General features: G+C 52.9%; 1 protein-coding gene across 3 annotated transcripts; it reads right to left on the bottom strand.

Annotated features, from left to right (window-relative positions):
* Positions 1-294: 294 nt before the first annotated feature.
* LOC138812679 (transcription elongation factor SPT5) lies at positions 295-22,483 on the bottom strand. 3 transcript variants are annotated; one of them, XM_070000773.1, is made up of 30 exons: positions 22,411-22,483; positions 22,063-22,146; positions 15,420-15,570; positions 14,423-14,488; positions 13,863-13,874; positions 13,361-13,430; positions 13,156-13,224; positions 12,996-13,061; positions 12,723-12,753; positions 12,355-12,423; positions 10,318-10,569; positions 8,330-8,419; positions 8,156-8,226; positions 7,442-7,547; positions 7,236-7,329; positions 7,014-7,150; positions 6,700-6,855; positions 6,460-6,606; positions 5,810-5,956; positions 5,593-5,718; positions 4,980-5,064; positions 4,617-4,730; positions 4,430-4,532; positions 4,207-4,334; positions 4,000-4,105; positions 3,575-3,733; positions 3,309-3,477; positions 2,991-3,194; positions 780-875; positions 295-701 (listed from the first exon to the last, which is right to left on the bottom strand). In XM_070000773.1, the coding sequence occupies exons 2-30, from the start codon at positions 22,135-22,137 to the stop codon at positions 558-560; spliced, it is 3,243 nt and encodes a 1,080-aa protein (XP_069856874.1). In that variant the 5' UTR covers positions 22,138-22,146; positions 22,411-22,483; the 3' UTR covers positions 295-557. The 3 variants fall into 3 exon arrangements, with proteins under 3 accessions (XP_069856874.1, XP_069856882.1, XP_069856891.1); XM_070000781.1 differs by having other exon boundaries at positions 22,063-22,143; positions 22,411-22,469; XM_070000790.1 differs by lacking the exon at positions 13,863-13,874.
* Between the last annotated feature and the right edge of the window lie 1,027 nt (positions 22,484-23,510).

Raw genomic sequence — 23,510 nt, 5'->3', positions numbered from 1 at the left:
CGGTCCGCGACCAATACGAACGCTAAAAGGGAACTGTTGGACGGAAGCCGGAGAGGTACAAAAATCTTTGGCCCGTCATTCTAGGCGTGTTCTCCTAGGACTGTTCTGGCTGACCCTGAAGGTGCTAACTGGGCTCCGAGAGCCCGCTGGGGCACACACTAGCTTTCTTTTCTAAGTGGTGACACTGAGGCTTAGGTAGGACCCAGTTATCTGCCCCAAACCATTAACACCCAGGTACAAACCAGACAGACAGACAGACACACACACACAGACACACACACACACACACACGACTTCTGACCAAACAGCTTCTCTTTATTGAAAGATTGTAACACAAAAGTAAGCTGAGGGTAGGGACCCTTCCCAGGCTCTCCTCTGTTTCCTATGAGCATTGGGGAGGGAGAAGATGGGACCCCAAAAAGGGAAACTAAAGGAAATTCAGGATGATCAACGATCAACATAGCCTGCTCCAGCCCCAGGATTCCGGGTGGGGTCAGGGTCAGGGTCCAGGAGGGTGGGCCACTCTCAATCTGCCACCATCCACCTCCCTGCCTGCCTCAGGCTTCCAGGAGCTTCCCCAGGAAGCGGAGGTTGAGGATTTTGAGCTGCTCGTCAAGGTCCATGCGGACAATGCCGTCCTCACCATCAATGCTCAGCAGGACTCCCGTGGCTTCGCGGTCCTCACCGAGGATCACCTTCACCTGAGAGCAGTGGGCATGCGATTAGGCTGTGCCAGCAGCCTGCACCCCCTCTCTCACTGGCCTTGGCCTAGCCCCTACCTTGTTGTTCTTGGTGGGGGTGATGGGCTCCAGGTGCTCACTGGAGATGCTGACGACCTTCTCGCTGTCCTTCAGGTACACAGAGCACATGCCACCCTGGGGAGCAGAGGCACCTGGGTCAGCCTGTCCTGATGCTGCCCTCACAGGGACACAGGCTGTGGGCTCATTATGCATGCTCACTCCCAAGGTGACACAGGAGCAGACCAGGACGGGCACTGAGGCCCACGAGTGCTGGTGTGGGCTGGAAGGAAGCCAAAATGCAGCTTCTCAGGCCATGGACTCTTCCTGGCCAAAACTGGCCTCAGTTCCTCTCCACGAGCTCCTCCTGGGCCTTAGCTCCCTGGGGACAGCCCCACAGTTCCCAGACAAGCTCTAGACTTTGTCTTGGCCATGTCTCTTACCCATAACCTTCCAGGTCCAAGGCCTATCACTCAGCCTTCTGAGGGTCCCTCTTACCCATCCTTCCCCACAGCCCTGCCAGAGTAGCTGGCAGGTTTTTTTTTTTTTTTCTGCCCAGACTGGTTCTGAACTGTGATCCTCTCAGAACTCAGCCTCCTGAGCAGCTAGGATCACAGGCATGAACCATCAGCACCCAGCTGAAGTAGGGCTCTTGAGGACTTTACTGTGGCTGTGTGGTAGTAATTGTGAGGATGAAACCTATAGTAAGCATGTGCTCTCCTTGCTAAGCTACATCCCCAGCCCATGCTTAGGCAGCATGTCAATAACAAGAATTACAAACATGCAAGACACAGGCTGACAGAGGAGAGGTGCTTTCCTAAAGGCTGAGTGGGCATTAACCTATACAGAATGGAAAGAAGACAGGACAAGTACGTGTAAAAGCCCAGAAACAGGAGAGCCAGGCACAGAGGGGTCACTAGGAATGCTGTCTCAAAGGACCATGAGTGACACAAGATAACCACACTCCTGTGGGCCATGGGCTTCAACCAGGATCACAGCAGGCAGACCCACCCCAAATTGTTCTGAGTCTATGTTCACTGATGGATGAGCACTGGATAATAAAGACAAAGTTTAAAAAAGAAAGGAAAAAAAAAAGAAAGAAAGAAAGAAAAGGGCTGGGAAGGTGGCTTAGTAGTAGAGTGCTTGCCTAGCATGCATGAAGCCCTGGGTTTGAGTCCTCAGTACCACCACATAAACAGAAAAAGCTGGAAGTATAGTGCTGTGGCTCAAGTGGTAGAATGCTAGCCTTGAGCAAAAGAAGCTCAGGGACAGTGCCCAGGCCCTGAGTTCAAGCCCCTAGACTGGCAAAAAAAAGAAAAAGAAAAAAGAAAAAAGAAAAGGCATTAGTGGTTATACATGTTATCCTAGCTGCTCAGGAGGCTAAGACCTGAGAATCGTGGTTTGAAGCCAGCCCAGGCAGGCAAGTTGGTAAGAATCTTACTTCCAATAAACTACTCAAAAAACCCGAAGTGGCAATGTGGCTCAAGTGGTATAGCACTTACCTTGAGTAAAAGAAACCCAGGGACAGCACTCACACCCAGAGTTCAAGCCCCAGGACCAGGAAAAAAGAAAAGCCAGGTACGTATGGTGCATGCCTATAACTCTAGCTTCTTGGGACAGTAAAAACAGGAGGATCGTGATTCCAAGCCAGTCCAGGCAGGAAAGTCCTTAAGACTCCTTCCCAATCAATAGCTGGGCACAGTGATACCCAGTGGTCATCTCAGTTTTTTCGGAAGGTGAGATGGGGAGGATTGTGGTTCCAATGGCCAGCCCAGGTAGAAAAGTCCATGAGACGCCATATCACTAGAAGAAGCTGGGCTTGTATCTGGACATCCTAGCTATGACAACAGGCCTAAGGGAGGTAGAGAGTGAGTGGTCCAGGCCTGCACCTTCTCTCAAAATGACAGGGATGGAGGTGAGAATCAGCAAGAGTACGTGTCTAGGGCTGGAAGGTGGTACAGCATGTATGAAGCCTTTGGTTCAATTCCTCAGTACCACATAAACACAGAAAGCCGGAAGTGGCACTGTGGCTCAAGTGGTAGAGTGCTAGCCTTGAGTGAAAAGAAGCTTAGGGACAGTGCCCACACCCTGAGGTCAAGCCCTAGGACTGGGGGGAAAAAAGTATGCGTCTAGTAAGCAAGCAGGACATCCTGAATTGAAACCTGTCATTCGCACACGTGCATGTATGTGTATGTATATAAAGAACCACAGAGATGGGGGCTCCAGCCTACCCAACCCCCAGGTTTCACGTACCGTGACACTGCGGATGACACCGGTCTGCCCTACCACCTGTGTGTCCAAATAGGTGTCTCGCACCTTCACCTGGATATCAGTGGTTACCCAGTCGCTGGAGTTCTGCTCAATGCCTGAGCCTGGTGTGTGGGGGTTGTAGCCACCAGGGGAGGGTGCCCCAGGTGTCATGGGGCTGTAGCCTACTGGGCTCGGACTGGGGCTTGCCTGCAGGGAGACAGGGAGATGAGCTGTGGGAACAGTGGCTGACCTGGCCATCCCTCTGGGTGAGGCCCAGCCTAGTCCCTCCCCCAGCCCCCAGGACAAGCAGAATATGCATACCTGATAAGCCATGGGTGAGGGCGTTGGGTGGTAGCTGGCAGGAGAGTGGGTGTTCTGGTAGCCTGCAGGGCTTGGCGCCACCTGGTGGTAGCTCTGGGGACTGGGGCTGGGCTGGTAGGAGCCTTGTGGGGAGGGGGCAGCGTAGGGGGAGAACTGGTCCGTGTTGTACCTACAGACACACAGGCAGGTGTTGCAGCAGGGAAGGGTGAGGAAGGGCAGTATGGAGGAGTGGGCAGGGCTGGCCAGGCCTGGCCCGGTGGACTCACATGGCTGGCGTCCCTGGTGTCTGGGGGTTATACTGAGGGTTGACCTGAGGTGATGAAGGATCTGGGTAGCCGGGAGTCTGGGGGTTGGGGGTTCCCCCGTAGGCCTGGGGGGATGGGGTAGGCTCATCGTCAAAGGCATACTCGTACTCCTCCTCAGCCCTGTTGGGGGACACAAGTCTGTTGAGGATGACTAGTAATAAATAACAGCAATGTGGCGGATGCTTCCAGAATAGCACTCCACAGCAGGCCCCCCCCAATGGAGGGAACTTGATTGGGGGGGGGCAGTTAGAGGAGAGGCGGCTCTGCCACGGTGGCACTCCACAGCTGCTGGCTGTGGCTGGCACCCCCACTCCTGGCCTTGGGGTGCTTTGTGCCCCCAAGTGGCCCAGCATTGCCATGTACACAGCCCGGCCTCGGAGCCTTACCTTGATGGCGTGTTGGGGTTGTTGGGGTCCCAGGCCCCACTCTGGGCAGGGGTGCGGCTGCCATCATGCAGCGGTGTCTGTGAGCCGTAATGTGGGGTACGGCTGCCTGGAAGGGGAGACAGGCATGGCAATCGCGCAGTCCTACCCACCTGATCCCCCGCCGTCCCCCCTCCCTGTCTCTGGGAAGCTCCTCCGGGGAGTTCTCACCGTCCTGCAGCGGGGTCTGGGAGCCGTACATGGGCGTGCGGGAGCCAGAGCCATACATGGGCGTCTGGGAGCCGTACATGGGCGTGCGCCCATAGGACGAGGCCATCCCCCCTGGACGCCATGAGTCCCTGTGGGCACAGGGAGATGAGGCAGGCGGGTGCATAGGGCCGTCTGCCCCCCACCCCACATTGCCCGCACCCCCTCACCACCCTGCCATGCGTACACTGTGGTGAGCCGCTGGCGGTCCACAGAAATGGTCTGGCAGGTAGAATGCAGCTCCACGCGGGCCGTGGACTCCGTGGCATCCTTCACCACACCAATGTAGCCTGGGGGGGAAGGAGGTGGGGGTCAGGTGGGCGGGGACCTCACTGCACACAGCCCCCAGACCCCCACCCAAGATTGGAACTCACCTTTGTAGGGCCCCTGGGAGATGCGGACAGTCTGGCCAATGAGCTCATTGTCTCTCCGTCCTCGGCCACTGCCCATGCCACCACCGCCCGGGCTGCCGAAGCCACCATGCTGACCTGGGAAGGCAGAAGAAAGTCACCAGTTCCTCAGGACAGGGCCTTCCCCTTTCGTGCTTTACCTACAGCCACGGCACACTCAAAGCTCCACTTGCTGGATTCCACCCCCCAACTTTCCTGATGGGCCTCTTCTGCCCACCCCCCCTGTTGCCTGGGCTTTCTTATTCCTAATCTGGGCTGGGAGCCCCTGAACACCTAAGGACTCCCCTCTAGCCTCCCGGACCTCTGCCGCCACTACCCCAGTCTCACCTCCAGCGCTGGGGTGCATGGGGCTGCTGATCCGCGGGCTCATTGGGGCAAAGCCACCCAAGGTGTAGTTGGTCACATCTCGAGGCTAGGGAAGGGACAGCGAGGACAGTAAGCTGCCTCCAGCCCCGCTCCACGCTGCCACTGGGCGCGTGCGTGCGTGCGTGCGTGCGTGCGTGTGTGTGTGTGTGTGTGTGTGTGTGTGTAGGGGGTGGTGGTGTTCTGGCTTGAATCGGGCCAGTCCTTGGGTCATTCCTCCTCCTGGTATCAAGACTCCATTTCTCTTTAGGAGAACTGTCACCTCTGCCTGTGTGCAGAGGCTGGCCTCCCCTCTAGACTAGTCAGGTATTTCTGTCCCTAGTGATAAAACCCAAAAGCTGTGGGAACTCAGGCTTGACACTCACCTCCTGGCCCCAGGTGCCCAGACTAGCTTTCCTCTCTGATCCTTGGTCCTGCCCAGTCTGCCTTCTGGTCCGTCCTCAGGACCTTTGTACTTGCCGATTCCCAAGTTACTCATGGGGCTCTGCCTTGCTCTGCTCGGGTCTCCTCAAACCTGTCCTTTCCCCAACCTCACATCTGCTCCCTGAGTCCTTCCTGAGTCAGGGCTACCCCTCACCTTTGAGCCCCCAGCCAGCACCAGGTGGCGCATCTTGCAGACAAACATGCCGCCATTCTCCACCAGCTTCTTGCAGTGCAGGAAGACGAAGCTGCGGTACAGGTGGCGGATCTCACCCTCCCGGCCCTAGGTGGGAGCAAGAGGAAGATCACACACTTGACTGGGGCCCTCTGTACCTCCCCTTCTTCCCACCAGGAGGGCAGGAGCGGGTACTCACTGAGTGGGGGCCGTCAATGACCTTGACGATGTCCTTCACGTGGATGTTGTTCTGTTCGGAGTCCAGGGCCACAGCGAAGCGGTTGTCCTTCTTCTGGGTCACAGCCTGGTGCCTGACTGTCACCACCTTCCCATGCATGTTCAGCACCTTCACAGGGACAGGTGAGAGCAGAAGAGGGTGACATGGGGCAGGGCCAGCCCTCAGCAAGACTGTCCTAAGCTTAAAAGGATGTCCTCACTTCCAAAACCCGGGAGGAGGCTCCACCTCCTGATCTCAAGGACCACGCCCCTCTGAATTCCTCACAAATCTCCCTGAGGTGTGACTACAAGCCTCCCATCTCCCACTGGGGAAACCTCAAATTTCCAGAGTCAGGGCCCAGGCTAAGCTCTGTGATCTCTGACTCACACATTCAGGGGAAAGAGAAACGGGGAAGGGCACCTGCAGCACCCCATTTTTGCCAAAGTGTCACATCCTGGGATTCACATTTGGCCTTACCACCAAGGCGGTTGCTGTGCTCTTACCCCATCTTACTGGGCACAGGATGCCCAGTGTCCTAAGCCAGTCTTGCAAGAGCCCAGCAGTGTGCAGTGTTGTGTGAGAGATGCCCATAAAAGCACCACTAAAGGAGGGTGACGCATGCGGGCACACACCTGGAAGGTCTCCCGCTCCAGCCGCACGATGACGCCCACAGTGCGTGGGTCCAGCTGCACCAGCTCTCCCCACTCGTGCTGGCCCCCAACATCCACACCTGAGGCCGTTTCTGAGCAGAGCTGCAGGTCCCGAGGGAGCACCTTCAGCTGTGGGGAGATGGCAAGGGGTGAGGGGCTGGTCTCTAGGGGCTGATCCCCGGCTCACTTCGGTGTGACCTGCCCGCAGCCCCCTCCACCTACCTCGTGCATGGTGAGGTCGGAGAAGAGAATGACGAAGCTCTCCTCCACACGCACAATGAGGCCGGTATCCCCCTCAAATCGGCCAGCGATCACCTTCACGTGGTCACCCATCTTGAAATACTTCCGGAGCTCCTGGGCTGGGAACTCCAGCATATCCTGGAGGAGATGGTATAAGATGGTGGGGAACAGGTAAGAGGAGTTCACAACACTTGCCCCCTGGACCGCTGTCACCTTGAAGACACCCAGGCCACCTGAGTCCCAGAGCTGATCCCACACCCCGCCATTCCATGGGCCACTCCACGGGCCACACGCACCTTGAGGTCCTCGTGCTTCGGCATGATGGTGATCTTGTTGCCGTCCACACTGAGGACCTTGCCCTGCAGGTTGATGAGCTCACCCTCGCACACTTCCACATTGTCCCCGGGCTGGAAGTTGTGCTCTCTTTCCTTCCCTGTGGGGACACAACTCTCCTGAGTTGTGACTGGGCAGCTTAGCCAGCCCCTTTCCCCTGCCTGGAGGAGGGCTGGGCCCCATACCTGTGCCCTCTGTCACCACCTCCAGGTCAATGCCTTCTGGCTGGTCCTCAAACTTCTCCAGCTCCGACAGAGTGGGCTTCACGCCCTCGGTGATCTAAGCCCCCAGGACAAGGGCAGGGCATGGAGGTGGATGGAGTCAGCACCTAGGCCCCAAGGCAGGGACATCAGACTGGCCCCCTCCACAAGCACCATCCTGTGCCCCTTACCACAGCTGACATGGCGAAGCTCTTGAACAGAAAGCCCTTCCGGCTGTAGCGATTTCCCTCAAAGATCAAGAAGTCGCCATCAGAGGCCACGTCACCCCCTAGAGACCTGGCAGTTCATGGGAGAGAGAAGACAGAAAACACTGTGGGAAGGGAATGTTGCACTGCCTCAGTTCCCCCCGGTGGGAAGAGAGGGATGGGAATGTATCCTGGCCCTCCAGCACACCTCAGGGAAGGAGTGACTTCCACTCAAACACAGGCCACCCCCAAGAAGGATACGGGTCCCTCAGCAATGCCCCCCACTCTGCCTCCCTCCCTAAAGTGGCACTGCCACTAGCAGGGCAGGACTGCAGCCCCTCCTCTCCCGTCCCCTGGACATGCACAGGAGAACAAGCCAGCCTCATTGAGCTCCCTTTCCCACAGGGTGGGTCTGGGTGAGGGGACCAGCATGCTCTGCTAGGCATGTGAGGCCCCTTCCTCCTCTGTATCTCCTGTTCCCATGCCCAGCCAGCGCTAGCCTGTCCCAAAGGGTTGGGCTCCATCCCCCTCGGGTGAGCAGGTAAAGGTCAGTGCTGTTCTGGGCACAACATAGCTTACTGCAATCCTCCTTCCACCCCCAGGACAGGTGGCTGTCTGAAGTCCTGCTGCCGAGCTAGCTATTCACACAGTACTCCATAGAAGCGTGCCACAGGCCCACTGAGGCACAGCCTGGCTCACCTGATCTTCTCAGCATCAAAGAGCCTCTGTGGAGGCCGCTTGAACTTCTTCCTCTTGGCAAACCAGTCTTTCTGCAGGGGGGAGGACAAGCATGGGCAGGAAGAGTGAGGGAGGAGGGCTGGCCAGTGAGGCTGGGGCAACCCCCCCACCCTAGGCACCCCTCCCCCACAGTACCAAGCTCATGCGGGCCTTGATGCGGTCATAGTCGATCCGAGGGATCATCTTCAGAGAGATAGTGTTCTGGCTGGGCTCCACATAGTCCACCTGAGAGGGTGGGAGGTGAGAGGTCAGCAGGGCCTGGCCCTCGGTATCCACCCATCCCTCCCTCCTGGCTCCCAGACAGGAGGAAGGAGCAGAGGGTGATGAGCAAAGCATTCACTGCCCACCTGACACCTCATTGGTGTCTGAAAAGATCCTCAATGCCAGGACAAGTTCAGCTGAAGGCTTCCCTGAATTGCCCTCCCCATCAGTGAATCTCATTGGCCTTCAAAGATCTTGACTTCTTAGGGCTAGGAAGGTGGCTCAGTGGTAGAGCGCTTGCCTTGCATGCCTGAGGCCCTGGGTTCAATTCCTCAGCACCACATAAGAAAAAAGCCGGAGCCGGGCGCTGGTGGCTCACGCCTGTAATCCTAGCTACTCAGGAGGCTGAGATCTGAGGATCGCGGTTCAAAGCCAGCCCGGGCAGGAGAGACCGTGAGACTCCTATCTCCAATAAATCACCAGAAACCCGGAAGTGGCGCTGTAGCTCAAGTGGTAGAGCGCTCGCCTTGAGCTGAAGAGCTGAGGGACAGCGCCCAGGCCCAGAGTTCAGGCCCCACGACCGGACCCCAAAAAAAAAAAAAAAAAAAAAAAAAAGATCTTGACTTCTTCATAGTTGAATGCTGGTGGCTTGTGTCTATAATCCTAGCTACTCAGGAGACTGAGATCTAAGGATGTAGCTTGAAACCAGATCTGGCAGAAAGTCTGACTTTTTTTTTTTTTTTTTGGTCGGTCATGAGGCTTGAACTCGGCCTGAGTGCTGTCCCGAAGCTCTTCAGCTTAAGGTGAACTTTCTACCACTTGAGCTACAGCGCCACTTCCGGGTTTCTGGTGGTTTCTTGGAGATAAGAGTTTCACGTACTGGGCTGGGAAGGTGGCTCAGTGGTAGAGCACTTGCCTTGCATGCTCAAGGCCCTGGGTTCGATTCCTCAGCACCACATAAGCAAAAAGAAAAAAGCCGGAAGTGGCACTGTGGCTCAAGTGGTAGAGTGCTAGCTTTGAGCTGAAGAGCTGAGGGACAGTGCCCAGGCCCAGAGTTCAGGCCCCATGACCGGACCCCCCCCCCAAAAAAAAAGAGTTTCACGTACTTTCCTGCCCAGGCTTGCTTTGAACCACAACCCTCAGATCTCAGCCTCCTGAGTAGCTGGATTACAAGCGTGAGCCACCAGTGCCCAGCTAGTCTGAGACTCTTATCTCCAATGAACCACCAAAGACCTGTGGCTCTAGTGGCAGAATGCTAGCTTTGAGCAAAAGAAGCCAAGTAACAGAGCCAAGGCCCTGAGTTCAAACCCTAGGACTAGCAAAAAATAAAAATAAATAATAAAATGCAAGTCAGACTGCATCTCTTAGAATCCCCAGAGCCCAAAGGTGCACTATAAAACCTGAGCTCATCTACATTCTTTTTTTTTTGTTTTTGGTCATGGGGCTTGAACTCTGGGCCAGGACACTGCCCTTCAGCTCAAGGAGAGTGCTCTACCACTTGAACCACAGCGCCACTTCCAGTTTTCTGGTGGTTTACGGAGATAAGAATCTCACAGACTTTCCTGCCCGGGCTAGCTTTGAACCCTATTGCTCAGATCTCAGCCTCCTGGGTAGCTAGGCTTATAGATGGGAGCCACTGGTGCCCGGTATCATCTGCATTCTTGTCTCACAGGTTAATCTCCTGCCTACCAACTCCCCAAGAACTGTACTAGGCTCATCTGTCATCTCCTTTAATGGTTCCTCAGGATGTCCTTGGATATAGCAGGAGATGGCCATCTACCTCTGTGTGCTCTGAGCCAACCCTGAGTTCTACTCCCCTCAATCTGAGTAGAGCTCAGACTCTGCCCTAGGAAAGGGCAGAGAGGACAAGAGAACAGAACATGGAGGGTGGGGGGGCCTGGGGCTCCGCGGCCCGCTGGTACCTGAGCAATGTCATCTTTGTAGATGCCTCGCTTGAGGCGCACCCAGGACTTGGGCTTTAGGTTGGCCACCTCCTTGACCACTTTGAGCACATCTGTCATCTCCTTGATGGGCACCATCTGCTGGTTCCAGTAGCCAAGCCGCAGGTTGCCCACGCCCTCGATGGCCTGCTTCACGTGTGTCTGCTTGTAGGCTTCCACGTAGATGTAGCCCTTGACATGTTCTGGGGCCACTACTGACTTGATCTGCAGGGGCTGTGGGGGGCAATGGTGGGGAGAAGGAGAGAGAAGGAAAGGGGGGGGTGAGGTCCCACTGCTGCTTGCACAAACAAGCAGCACTGTGGGCACTCTTCTAGAACATTAACCCACAGAAGCATGGTGGCCAATGGACATGGGCACAGGGAAAAATCAGTGCAGGTAAGGTAAGCCAACAAATAAGACAGCCTGTTTTAAAACATGTTCCAAAAAGGGATTGGCATTTGCTTTTTTTTTTTGGGTCCAGTTGTAGGACCTGAGCTCTGGGCCTGGGTGCTGTCCCTCAGCTCTTCAGCTCAAAGCTAGCGACACTTCCAGCCTTTTTCTTTTTGCTTATGTGGTGCTGAGGAATCAAATCCAGGGCCTCAGGCATGCAAGGAAAGTGCTCTACCACAGAGCCACCTTCCCAGCCCTTTGCTTTTTTTTTAAGCAGTGTCTGTCTCCATATAGCTAGGCTGGCCTACAACTGGAATCCTTTTGCCTCGGGCTGGTATTATGGATATGCTCCACCACACCCAGTGAGGGGCTGGGCTGGATAAACTATGGCTTAAGAACACCAGGAAAGAAAAACATAGTGGATGGGCTGGGAAGGTGGCTCAGTGGTAGAGTGCTTGCCTTGCATGCAAGAGGCCCTGGGTTCAATTCCTCAGCACCACATAAGCAGAAAAAGCCAGAAGTGGCACTGTGGCTCAAGTGGTAGAGTGCTAGCCTTGAGCTGAAGAGCTGAGGGACAGCACCCAGGCCCAGAGCTCAGGCCCCATGACTGGCAAAAAAACAACAACAACAACAACAACAAAAACGTTTTCATTCATGCTACAACATAGATGATGCCTAAAAACTACATTAAGTAAAGTCACAAAAGGCCACATATGGAATGGTTCTGTTTATGAAAGATGTCCAGAATAGTCAAATCCGTAGAGACAGGAAACAGATTGGTGGTTACCAGGGACACTGAGGAGGAAGGGACTGCTAGGCATAGGTTTCTTTTGGGGTGGATGACTGTGATCATACTAAATATAGTAAAATAAGCCAGGGGCTTATTTAGACTTTCCTGCTTGGGCTGACTTTGGACCATGATCCCTAGATCTTAGCCTCCTGAGTAAGTAGGACTACGGGTGTGAGCCACCAGTGCCTGGCCCATGAGACTCTTATCTCCTATTATCCACCAGAAAACCACCAAGTAGAGCTGTGGCTCAAAGTGGTAAAGTGCTAGCCTTGAGCAAAGTTGCTCAGGGACAGTGTCCAGGCCCTGAGTTCAAACCCCACAACCAAAAAGAAAAATAAGAGTAAAACAAACTAAAACACATTGAGTTCATAAAAGGGAATCTTAGCCAGGCATAGTAATGAATGTAATCACAACACTGGGGTAAATGAAGCAAAAAGATCCAAAGTTGGATGTCAGTCAGAGCTCTATAGCTAGACTGTCTCAAAATTGATTTTAAATGGCCAGGTGTGATAGCACACACCTGTAATCCCAGCTACTCAGGATGTGAAGGTAGGAGGATGGAGGTTCGAGGCTAGCCCAGGATAAGTTAGGATGAGACCCTCATCTGAAAAACAAAAGGACTGGGAGCATGGCTCAAGTGGTACAGCACTTGCCCTGCAAGCACCAGTATGAGTTCAATCCCAGTACTGCTAAACCAACAAATCAAATCAAAAGCAAGTATCCCTGGGAAGGCACAGCAGCCTTATTTGCTTAGTGGGCAGCTCTGCTCACACACGGGCACATGGCACCCTCTGAGCCTACAGCCTCCCATCTGGGCTTGCTGCCTGCCATAGACGTACCGTGTCTGTGAACTGGTAGGCTATGAACTTGCGCATCAAGGAGATGGCTGTGGCTCGTTCCTCTCCAATCTGGAAGAAAGAGGCAGAGTTGGGAAAGCTGATGAGATGGATGGCAGGACACAGAAAAGGAGCTGGCCGGGGTGGGGGTGGGGGGTAAGCCAGAGATCTAGTCAGGGGTCTAGCCAGGGGGCGGGCAGTCAGGAAACCAGGAAGATGGAGGAGAGGAAAAGGAATAAGCAGGGGAATGGGGAGGTCAGAGGGGAGGGGGGCTGCCAGGCAAGGAGACTCAGCATAGACAGACAGCGTGCCCTCCCCCCCCCCCGCCACCGCCCACTTCTCCCATCTCCCCAGATACTCAGGACATATACCTTACATTTGACAGTCCACAGATTGGGGTCCCTAAACACAGAGAAAGAGGAAATCCTTTAGTGACGGCCTCTTTGCCAGGAACAAGAATGGCATAGCATCCTTCTTCCCTCTTCCATTTCCCCAGATTCCCCCACACTCCCTCCTCCAGAACAGGAGAGAGCAACAACTGGCCATCCCTGTACCTGTCTGTACATGACTCGGTCCTGATATATCCCTGCCAGTGACCCGTTCAAGATTCCCACTCGACCCTCTGTCCCTGTCCACCCCCTTACTTCACTCCGGGGAGCAGCTGCTGCTGGGTGATGTCATCTGAGAGCTCATCAGACCCTCCATATACCCTGGAGAGAGAAAGGCAATGGGAAGGAGGAAGTCCCACCCCTAGCCCCCAGTACCTTCCTGCCCGGGACCACCTGCTCTCTGCCTAGCCCTTACGTCTCGCCCACAGATGACTTGGCGTATTTCTTCATGTAATACTCGCCCAGCTCTTCTTCTCGCTGGTCCCTAAGGTGGGAGGGAGAAAGCAGACATGAATTAGAGGTAGAGGAGGCATGAGGTGACATGCTCCAAATCTCTCCAAAGGAGCCAGATCCCATGTGCCCCCCCCCAGCTGCACACCCCACATTGCCTCCTTGCTTACCTCCAGAGATTCTGCAGGCGGCGGGCCCCAGAGCGGTCTTCATCCAGGACCACATTATCGATATTGGAGGCTGCAAATAAAGGTGAGGATATGTGAGCATAAGGGGGGACAGGGGGCTGCAGACAGAGGTGGGGCCCCCAGCCACCCGGCTGAGTAAAGCCCCAACAACCCCAACCCCACTCCTGCCCCCATCCTAGTCAGCACCTTGCTTCTCATTGAACACCTGAGGATGGGGCCCAGTTGCTTGGGGTGGGGTGGGGGGCACCCAGCAATCCTGAGCCTCAGCCACTTTCTAAGTACCCTGAGTTCCCCCCCACAACCATACCCAACCCCTCCCCTATGCTGGACACCTGGCCCCTCAGAACTCCCTAACCCGGAGCCCTACCTAAGTTAGAGCCCTGGAGCCAAGATAGAGGCTGAGGGCAGGATGGCACCCCAGAAGGCGGAACTGAACTGGCAGGATATGGGAAGAGGGTCACGAGTCACAGTGCCAGGTTCTTACCTTCAATCTCTTCTACTTGGAGGAAGAGGAGGTGGTGGTGGTGGTGGTGGTGGTGGTGGTGGTGGTGGTAGTGGTGGGCGAGGGCAGACAAAGTATGAGCCAAATTATAGCAGCAAAATCAACCAATGGGTTGGGGGAAGGGAGGGACACAGGAAGGTCGAAAAATCAAAAATAAAGGCCAGGCACCGGGTGGTTGGAGAGAAGCCGAAATGTATGAGGTGCACAAGACGGAAATAACAGGGAAGGGGAGCACTGGCCCAGAAAGTGGGGGAACACGGGGCAGGGGGGAGGGAGATACCCATCCTACACCCCACAAAAGGGATTTGCTGAGCCCTGGGGTATCAGAGCTGCCTCCTCACAACCACCCCCCCACAACCCCTCCCCCACTCATGGGCCTAGAAGGGAAAGGAGGGGAGCCACCTCTCTGGCCAGGACAGAAAGAAGCGAGGTGAAGAGGGTGGGGTTGGAGTGGTACGGGGCATGGGGGAAGGGAGGCTGGGAGACCCTCTCTGGCGGGCTTCTCCCAGGAGTCTCGTAGCGGCAGGGCCCTCCACACACACCTTTCTCCAGGATGTCCTCAGCTCCGTCCTCCCACTGGTCTTCGTCCTCATACTCATCATCCACATCTAAAACAGTAAAAGCAAAGAAATGCTCCAGGGGCAGTTGGGGCACCATGATCTGGGGATAGCAGCCACCAGGAGGCGTTTTCCCGGCACAATGGGCTGAGAGCTCTCACCCCACAAGGCCAGGACATGGGGGCTCTACCAGGAGGGGCTTTGGTGGTACAGCAGGCAGGTGATGTGTGCAGATCTACCTTGCTCTGCTCCTCCCACATTATCTCTTTAAAAGGAGATCCGATCTCGGTTCAAAGCCAGCCCAGGCAGGAAAGTCCAAGTCTGTGAGACTCTTATCTCTAATAAACCACCAGAAAACTGGAAGTGGCACTGTGGCTCAAGTGGTAGAGCACTCGCCTTGAGCTGAAGAGCTGAGGGAGAGCACCCAGGCCCAGAGTTCAAGCCCCACAGCCAACCGGAAAAAAAAGGAGATCCAAGCTGGGTGGGGTGGCCCGGACCTATTATCAAGTATTTAAGGGACAAAGGCAAGAGGACTCAAAGTTCCAGCTTGGGCTACATAGCAAGACCTGTCTTAAAAAAAAAAAAAAAGGAGGGGAGAGGAGAAACATACTGAGGGCTGGAAGTATAGCTCAGTGGCGGAGTTTCGTATAACGTGTGTAAGGCCCTAGGTTCAAGCCCCAGCAGGAGAGAAGGAGAAAGGAAAGAAGGAGCTGTTTGGGGGTGTAAGCACCACAAAAGTAAGGGAGGAAGGGAAAAGGCAGAGCTAGGAGGATCAAAAGTTCAAGGCCAGCCTGGGCAACTTAGCAAGACCCTGTCTCCAAACAAAATGTAAAAGGCCTGGGGCTGTAGCTCAGTGGTAGAGCACTTGCCTAGCATGCTTGCGGCCTTGGGTTCAATCCCAGTACTGTAATATGTTTTCTTTTTTTAAAAAGGAAAAAGAGCACCCACTGAAATTTGCACAGTGCTATTCCCTGTGACATACCAGCCTCATCCAGGATGAAGCCGCCATGGCGGGGTTTCTTGGGGGGCCGGTCATCATCTTCCTCTTCTTCTTCTTCATCATACTCCTCTTCCTCCTCCTCCTCTTCTTCCTCAGCCTCCTCTTCCTTTGCACTCCGTCTCTCTTCCTCTACCTGTGGGGGGCAGGGAAGCATTGGGACCCCAGGGTTCCACCTCTCACACCCAATCTAGAGAAAGCTGATGTCAGATGTGCCTCACTACTCCTACCTCCTCAGCACTGCCCCTGCCCTCTCCCTCCCTCCATGACAGCTCCACTGCACCCATCCACCACCACACCCATCTACCATTGCCTGGAAGTGGGCCCAAGCCCCCTCTCTTAAACCTGGTGCTGGCCCCCCTAGGCTGATCCACTGGCTCCTGGGGCTCTGCCCTCGTATCTGGCCACCCAACTTGACCCAACCATGTCTCTTCCAGCCCTTGGGCCAGTTCTGGGACACAATGCTCGCCAAGCACACCAGCCACCCTGTGGTTGAGTTGGTAGACTTCCAGGCCAGTGTGCTCCCTCCTGAGGGTTCTTACACATCCTGCTATGGCCTCTCTGCCTCCTCCAACCCATGCTGCTCCTCCTTGGCTGCGTCTCACTCTGGTTACCCCTTAAAAGTGCTTCAATCCCAGGGCTTAGCCCAGGGCCCTTTTCACCTTGCACCCTCGCCTTGCTCTCTCCCTGGGCCACTTTACTTGGCTTCAGGGACCCTAGCTCCTGTCTCAGCAGACATGGCTATCTGCCTCCAGCCTCCACGTTTTTTCCTAGGACCTATACCACCCCCCCCAACATGTAGCAGCAGACTCCTAGACACCTCCCCAGATGTCCTCTGAGCCGTCACACCCAGCATGTGCCACACTGACCTCATTGTGTGCTCTAGACCTGTGCCATCCTCCTCTAGCTCCCCTCAGGCGAGAGGAATCCTGTGAATCAAACGCTATAATTCCAACTTCTTTCTCATCCCCTCCCCAATCCTAGACCAGCACACCACATCCAACAATGGGTCCTTATTTTGGTCCTTCCTCCCCTAATTCCTGCCCTCTAGTCCCAAAGGTAGTGCCCCCAACTTTAAATGTTAGCCTTTTTTTAAATTTAATTTTTTTTGGGGGGGGGGGAGAAGGGGAGTCAGTTTTGGGGCCTGAACTCTGGGCCTAGGCACTGTCCCTCAGCTCTTCAGCTCAAGACTAGCACTCTACCAATTGAACCACAGCACCACTTCTGGCTTTTTCTGCTTATGTGGTACTGAGGAATCAAACCCAAGACCTCATGCATGCGAGGCAAGCACTCTACCACTGAGCCACCTTCCCAGCCTGATTTTTTACTTTTATACAGGCCCTGGAACTTGAACTCAGGGCCTAGGCACTATAAAGATGTGTGTCCTACTACTTGAGCCACAACACCACTTCTAGCTTTTTGCTGGTTATCTAGAGAGAAGATTCTCACAGACTTTTCTGTCCAGGCTGGCTTCAAACCTTGACCCCCAGGTCTCAGCCTCCTGGGGTGGTAGGATTATAGGCATGAGCCTCCAGCACCTGGCTCAAATGTCAGCCTTTTTTTTTTTTTTGTCTGTCATGGGGCTTGAACTCTGGGCCTGGACACTGTCCCTCAGCTCTTCAGCTCAAGGCTAGTGCTCTACCACTTGAGCCATATCACCACTTCCAGTTTTCTAGTGATTTATTAGAGACACGAGTCTCACAGAAGCTAGGCGCCGGTGGCTCACGCCTGTAATCCTAGCTACTCCGTAGTCTGAGATCTGAGGATCATGGTTCAAAGCCAGCCCAGGCAGCAAAGTCTGGGAGACTCCCATCTCCAATAAACCGGAAGTGGCACTGTGGCTCAAGTGGTAGAGTGCTCACCTTGAGCTGAAGAGCTGAGGGACAGCATCCAGGCCCAGCGTTCCAGTCCCACGACTGTCAAAATAAATAAATAAAAGAGTCTCACAGAGTTTCTTGCCCAGGCTGGCTTTGAATGGTGATCCTCAGATCTCAGCCTCCTGAGGGCCTAGGATTACAGGTGTGAGCCACCAAAGCCTGGCTAAATGTCAGCCTTTAACTAAGTAACTTCATGAGTCCTTCTTTCCATTTCCACACTGCTACAATCTATCTGACATTTCCTTTTAATCCAGAGGGTTTGGGGGTAGGACTAGCATGCTTGGTAGGTACTCTTACTGCTAGAGCTGGGTCCTCCAGTTATTTTGCTTTCCTGTTTTTCAGATCTCTCAAGTAGAGATCTGAAGTCCCCCTACCCTCAGATGTTAAGTTAACTTTATAGACAACTGTTTGAGTCTTACAGGGTTTCATAATTAAAAGCATTTTAGAAGTCTACTTGTTACAATTTGAAACTAGAAGGTAACCATGAATACGATGTGAAACAATGTTATTAAATCCAACAAGATACTGTTGCTGGCTGTGGGCTCTTGCCTTACCCCTCCCCCATATACTCACTCTATACCCGTTGCCAGCCTCTGCCTTGCCCCTTCCCTACTCTCAGGGCTCTTCTGCCAAAATCCAGGTCTCCACTCCACTGCACATGGTACCCTACTTGTACCATGCTGGGGTTGGTTTTGGTTTGGTTTCTGGTGTCAAGGACAGCACCCAGAGCATGAGCCCCGTTCCCGACCCGTGTCAAGCTCTCAGTACTGGCCAACATTCTTAATGTTGGTCCTCGATAGAAAGTTGTCCTCAGAATGATGAATGGGGACAGCACCTGTCTGGCATGCACAAGGCCCCGGGTTAGGTCCCCAGCAAAGTAAAACATGAATGATAATGATAAAAATTTAAAACAAATCTAAACCACATTGGATCAGTATACATCTGTGGTCATAGAAACGTATGGTGGAAGGATCAAGAGTTCAAGACTAGACTGGGTTATATAGTAAGATCCTATGTCAAAAAAAAAAAGCCAGGCACCGGTGGCTCACGCCTGTAATCCTAGCTACTCAAGAGGCTGAGATATGGGGCTGGGAAGGTGGCTCAGTGGTAGAGCGCTTGCCTTGCATGCATGAGGCCCTGGGTTCGATTCCTCAGCACCACATAAGCAAAAAGAAAAAAACTGGAAGTGGTGCTGTGGCTCAAGTGGTAGAGCGCTAGCCTTGAGCTGAAGAGCTGAGGGACAGTACCCAGACCCAGAGTTCAGGCCCCATGACCAGAAAAAAAAAAAAAAAAAAAAAAAAGAGGCTGAGATATGAGGATCGTGGTTCAAAGCCAGCCTGAGCAGAAAAGTCCATGAGATTCTTGTCTCCAATTAACCACTTGAAAACCGGAAGTGGCACTGTGGCTCAAGCAGTAGAGTGCTACCTTGAGCTGAAGAGTGCAGGGACAGTGCCCAAGCCCAGAGTTCAAGCCCCACAACCAACAAAAACAAAAAACAAAACAAAACAAGCTATATATATATATATATATGTGTGTGTGTGTGTGTGTGTGGTGTGCGTGTGTGTGTGTATGCATATATATATATATATATATATATATATATATATATATATATGTTTGCTTCTGCTTCCCACTCATACCTTAATTACTCTTTCCTGCCAGGTGTTGGTGGCTTGGCCTGTAATCCTAGCTACTCAAGAAGCTGAGACCTAGAGGATTCAAGTTGCTTTCAAACAAGTTTGGGCAGAAAAGTCCAAGATACTCTGTCTCCAATTAACCAGTAAAAAGCCAGACTGGAGGCATGGCTCATATAGTAGAGGGCCAGTCATGAGGATGCAATCATAGTTAGAACGCAAGGCTCTGAGTTCATGTTCCAGTGTTCACACAAGACTAACAAACAATACCCCTGAACCCCTCAGTCTCTGGACACAGCTGAGTGATTGAGCACTTGCCTAGCACTCTGGAGACCCCAGGTTCCACACCCAGAACTGGAGGAAAAATCCTTTCTCTCCCAGGCAGCCACTGCTGTCCACTCTCTGCTAAGTAAAGCCAGGCACATCCTTTAGGCTCCTTGCACCCTAGTCCTGACATGGTGAGCTCCCCAAGAGCAGGGCCAAGGATCTCTCAGGTACCACTAGGACCCCAACCTCACACTGCCCAGCAGCAGATACAGAAGATCTGACAATAATTGTTTCATAAAGCTCTGGCTAAGCCTGGGCTTAGGTGCTGTCCCTGAGCTTTTTTGCTCGAAGCTGGTACTGTAGGATTTGAGTCACAGCTCCACTTCTTTTTGGTGGTTCACAGGAGATAAGAGTCTCATGGACTTTCCTGCCTGTTCTGGCTTTGAATCATGATCCTTGGATTTCAGCCTCCCGAGTAGCTAAGGATTACAGGAGTAAATCACCAGTGCCCATCTGGATTCCTGGTCTTAGAACTGCCATGTTTTAACCATCTAGGCAGTGGCCTAAAGCCACGAGTCACAGCCAAAGGCCCAGTATTACAGCTTGGAGCAAATGTCTGTCTTGTTAGCCTCCTACCAGCTCTCCCTCACCACCGCATCCCAAAGTCTCCAACTCTTCCCTCAAAGCTGAGGACTCCCCAAAAGGTACAAGGAACTGGGTGTTTTGGTATTGACGCATACCTGTAATTCCAGCACTCAGATCTCAAAAAAAAAAAAAAAAAAAAAAAAAGCATGACTCACACAACAGGTAGGTAAGATCTCACTAGTGCTTGAATTCAGGGCCTCATAATTTTACATAATAGAAACCTGAGGCGAGCTGGCTTGTAATCCAGGACGAGGGTACAATTTTCTCAATTCTACCACAAGGCAGACGATAAATGACACCAGGTACATCCAGGAACTATAGAAAAGGCCTCTTCAAAGGGAGTAACCCCTTCAAGGGCAGAGTTGCTCTGTATAACTGTATGTCCCATACTGCCAAGCTCCTTTCATTTCCCCAGAAAAGCAAGAAATGTAAATTGTGTGTGAATTTTCCTCTTTCTATGTTGTAAAGCAACTTAACCATTAAATTTAGGGGAAGCTCAGTGTACAACTCAGTGGTAAAGTTCATACTTAAGATGCACAATGTCCTACCTGGATTTCTGTATGACAAAAAGAGAGAGAGAGGGAAAAAAAGGAAGCAAGGAGAGATGGTACTGAGTATGATCCAAGTGATGGAGAACCCTCCTAGCATGTTTGAGGCCCTGAATTCAAACCCCATTATCACTAAAAAACCCCAAGACCATATCCCTTCTTTGTTCAAACTGATACATGTTTCCATCATGATTAAGGCCAAGCTCCTCACCATAGCTTCAAGAACCTCCATTAATATATACATTTCTTTTACTTGACTTGCCAGTGGCTCACGCCTGTCATCCTAGCTGATACTCAGGAGGCTGAGCTCTGAGGATCATGGTTTGAAGCCAGCCTGGGCAGGAAAGTGTGTGAGACTCTTTATCTCCAATAAACTACTCAGAAAAACCTGGGGGCTGGGAGTGTGACTTAGTGGTAGAGTGCTTGCCTAGCACGCATGAAGCCATGGGTTCGATTCCTCAGTACCTCAGTACCACATAAACAGAAAAAGCCAGAAGTGGTGATGTGGCTCAAGTGGTAGAGTGCTAACCTTGAGCAAAAGAAGCTTAGGACAGTGCCCAGGCCCTGAGTTCAAGCTCCAGGACTGGCAAGAAAGAGAGAAAGAAAGAGAGAGAAAGAAAGAAAGAAAGAAAGAAAGAAAGAAAGAAAGAAAGAAAGAAAGAAAGAAAGAAAGAAAGAAAGAGGGGGGAGAGGGAGAGAGAGAGGGAGGGAGGAAGGAAGGAAAAAAGGAAAAGAAGAAAAGACAAATCTGGAAGTCATGCTAGGGCTCCAGTGGTAGAGCACTAACCTTGAGCACAAAGAGGCTCAGGGACAGAGACCAGGCCCTGAGTTCAAGCCCCAGGACTGGCAAAAATAAGAAAGGAAAAGAAGTCATCAATAGAATCAGCCACAGTCGAAATTAACCTCAATTAATTTTTTTTTTAAAGCTGGACAACATGGTAAGTATCTGTGATTTCAGCACTAGGGAGGCTAAGACAGGAGGGTGGTCTATTGAGACCCTGCCTAAAAAAGTAATAATACTCTGCCTGGTGCTAGTGGCTTATCCCTGTAATCCTACTTACCAAGGAGGATGAGAGCTGGAGGACTGTGCTTTGAGCCCAGTGCTTTCGTTTGTATTGTGTTGCTGAATTAGGTTCTTGAACTAACTTGCCAGTACTTGAAAGTTAACTCTACTGGCACTGGGGTTTGAACTCAGGGTCTTTCACAGTCTCACATGGCTTTTTCTGCTCAAGGATGGTGCTCTACCACTTGAGCCATGACCTCCAGTCCGGCCTTTTGCCAGTTAACTGGAACATCTCATGGTCTTTTCTGTCTAGTCTGGCTTCAAACTTCCATCCTCAGATCTCCTCCTCCCCAGTACACACAGGGAAGAGCCCTAGCACACAGAAGGCGCTTCAGATCCATTTCCCAGATTAAACAAGCCCATAACAGTAACATCAACAACGCTTGATGGTGAGTTCATCTCACTGAATTCCGCAGTACCCGACGGGGGCGACCCCAGCCTCCCTCTGCTTCGTGGTGACTTGCCTACTTTTCTCTCTCACTCCCGATAGTGCGGAAACTGCCAGAAACTACCGATCTGGATTCCCACAGGGGCCTTTCAGCCCGGTCCCCCAGGCGGATCCGACGCCTCTCCCAGGGCCCCCCAGCTGCACACCTCGGCCTCCTCGCCATCACTGCTGCGTTCGCTGTCCTCTTCTTCAGAGAAGTTGCTGTCTTCGCTATCCGACATCTTCCGCTGCTAGGAAAGACAGAGAGAGAGTGAGGGGGAAAGCAAAGACCGCCGCGCCTACCCCATGCCTCAGTTTCCCCGCAAGTTCCTCAGGGTGAACTTAAAATAAAAATCCCTGGGCGCACTTCCGGACAGCTCCGTGCTGACCGTCGCGATTCCGAGTGGGGACTCCACTTAGTCACCGATCCCTGGTCCCCGGATGCAGTCTCTACACCTCGCCCACCCGACGCCAGCAGCTCGGGGGGGGTCAGCCCCCTGCGCACCCCTCCTTACCGCGGCGAAGCGACCACAGGCTGCGGTGCCAGCTGCTGCGCGCACGACGCCCGGTGGGACTCAGGAGTTCTCTCGCGAGAACTTCTCTGTGAATCTCGCCGAATGCGTGAGTTCCAGGCGGGTCCGGAGGAGTCACTTCCTGCCGCCATCTTGAGAGTGGCAGCGTTGGCGTCCATCGAGCGCCATCTTGGGAGAGGCCCGGATAGAAAGTTTCTCGCCTTCAAGATCCGACTTCGTCCCGCCTGGAACCCGTAGACCCTCGGAGACACACCTAGTTGATGTTCGTCCCATTTTCCAAGAGAGGAAAAGTTTTTTTTTTTTTTTTTTTTTTTTAAATTATTTATTTATTAATTTTTTTTTTTTGGGTCCGGTTGTGGGGCCTGAACTCTGGGCCTGGGCACTGTCCCTCAGCTCTTCAGCTCAAGGCTAGCGCGCTACCACTTGAGCCACAGCACCACTTCCGGCTTTTTTCATTTTGCTTATGTGGTGCTGAGGAATCAAACCCAGGGCCTCATGCATGCAAGGCAAGTTCAAGAGAGGAAAAGTTTTAAAAGAAAACAAGAGCAGGGTATTTGTGGCTCATGCCTGTAGTAATCTCAGGAAACTGAGGCCCGAGGATCCAGGTTCGAAGCCAACCTCAACAAGCAAGTTTGTGAGCATCTTCTCTCCAACTAACCACCAAAAAAAACAAAAGTGGAGCTGTGGCTCAAGTGGCAGAGCGCCATCCTTTAGTACAAAAAGCTCAGAAACAGTGCTCAGGCTCTGAGTTCAAGCCCCAGAACCAGCACCAAAAGGTAAAAAGAGAGGAGAGAGAGAGAAGAAAAACACCACTTCCAAGTGACCTTTTTTTTTTGTTTTCTACTGCTATCTGCTGAAAGTTGACAAATATGCACATTACAATGTTCATCTTGGACATTAATTCTAACTCTGGGCTTGGGTGCTGTTCTCAGCTCTTCAGCTCAAGGCAAGCGCTCTACCGCTTGAGCCACAGCGCCACTTCCGGCTTTCTGGTGGTTTATTAGAGATGAGTCTCACGGACCTTCCTGCGTGGGCTGGCTTTGAACTGGGATCCTCAGATCTCAGCCTCCTGACTAGCTAGG

This window comes from Dipodomys merriami, unplaced genomic scaffold, assembly GCF_024711535.1.
Source record: "Dipodomys merriami isolate MVZ:Mamm:240054 unplaced genomic scaffold, mDipMer1.0.p SCAF_106, whole genome shotgun sequence".
NCBI classification, from domain to species: domain Eukaryota; kingdom Metazoa; phylum Chordata; class Mammalia; order Rodentia; family Heteromyidae; genus Dipodomys; species Dipodomys merriami.
This window is presented reverse-complemented; position numbering and strand designations above follow the sequence as displayed.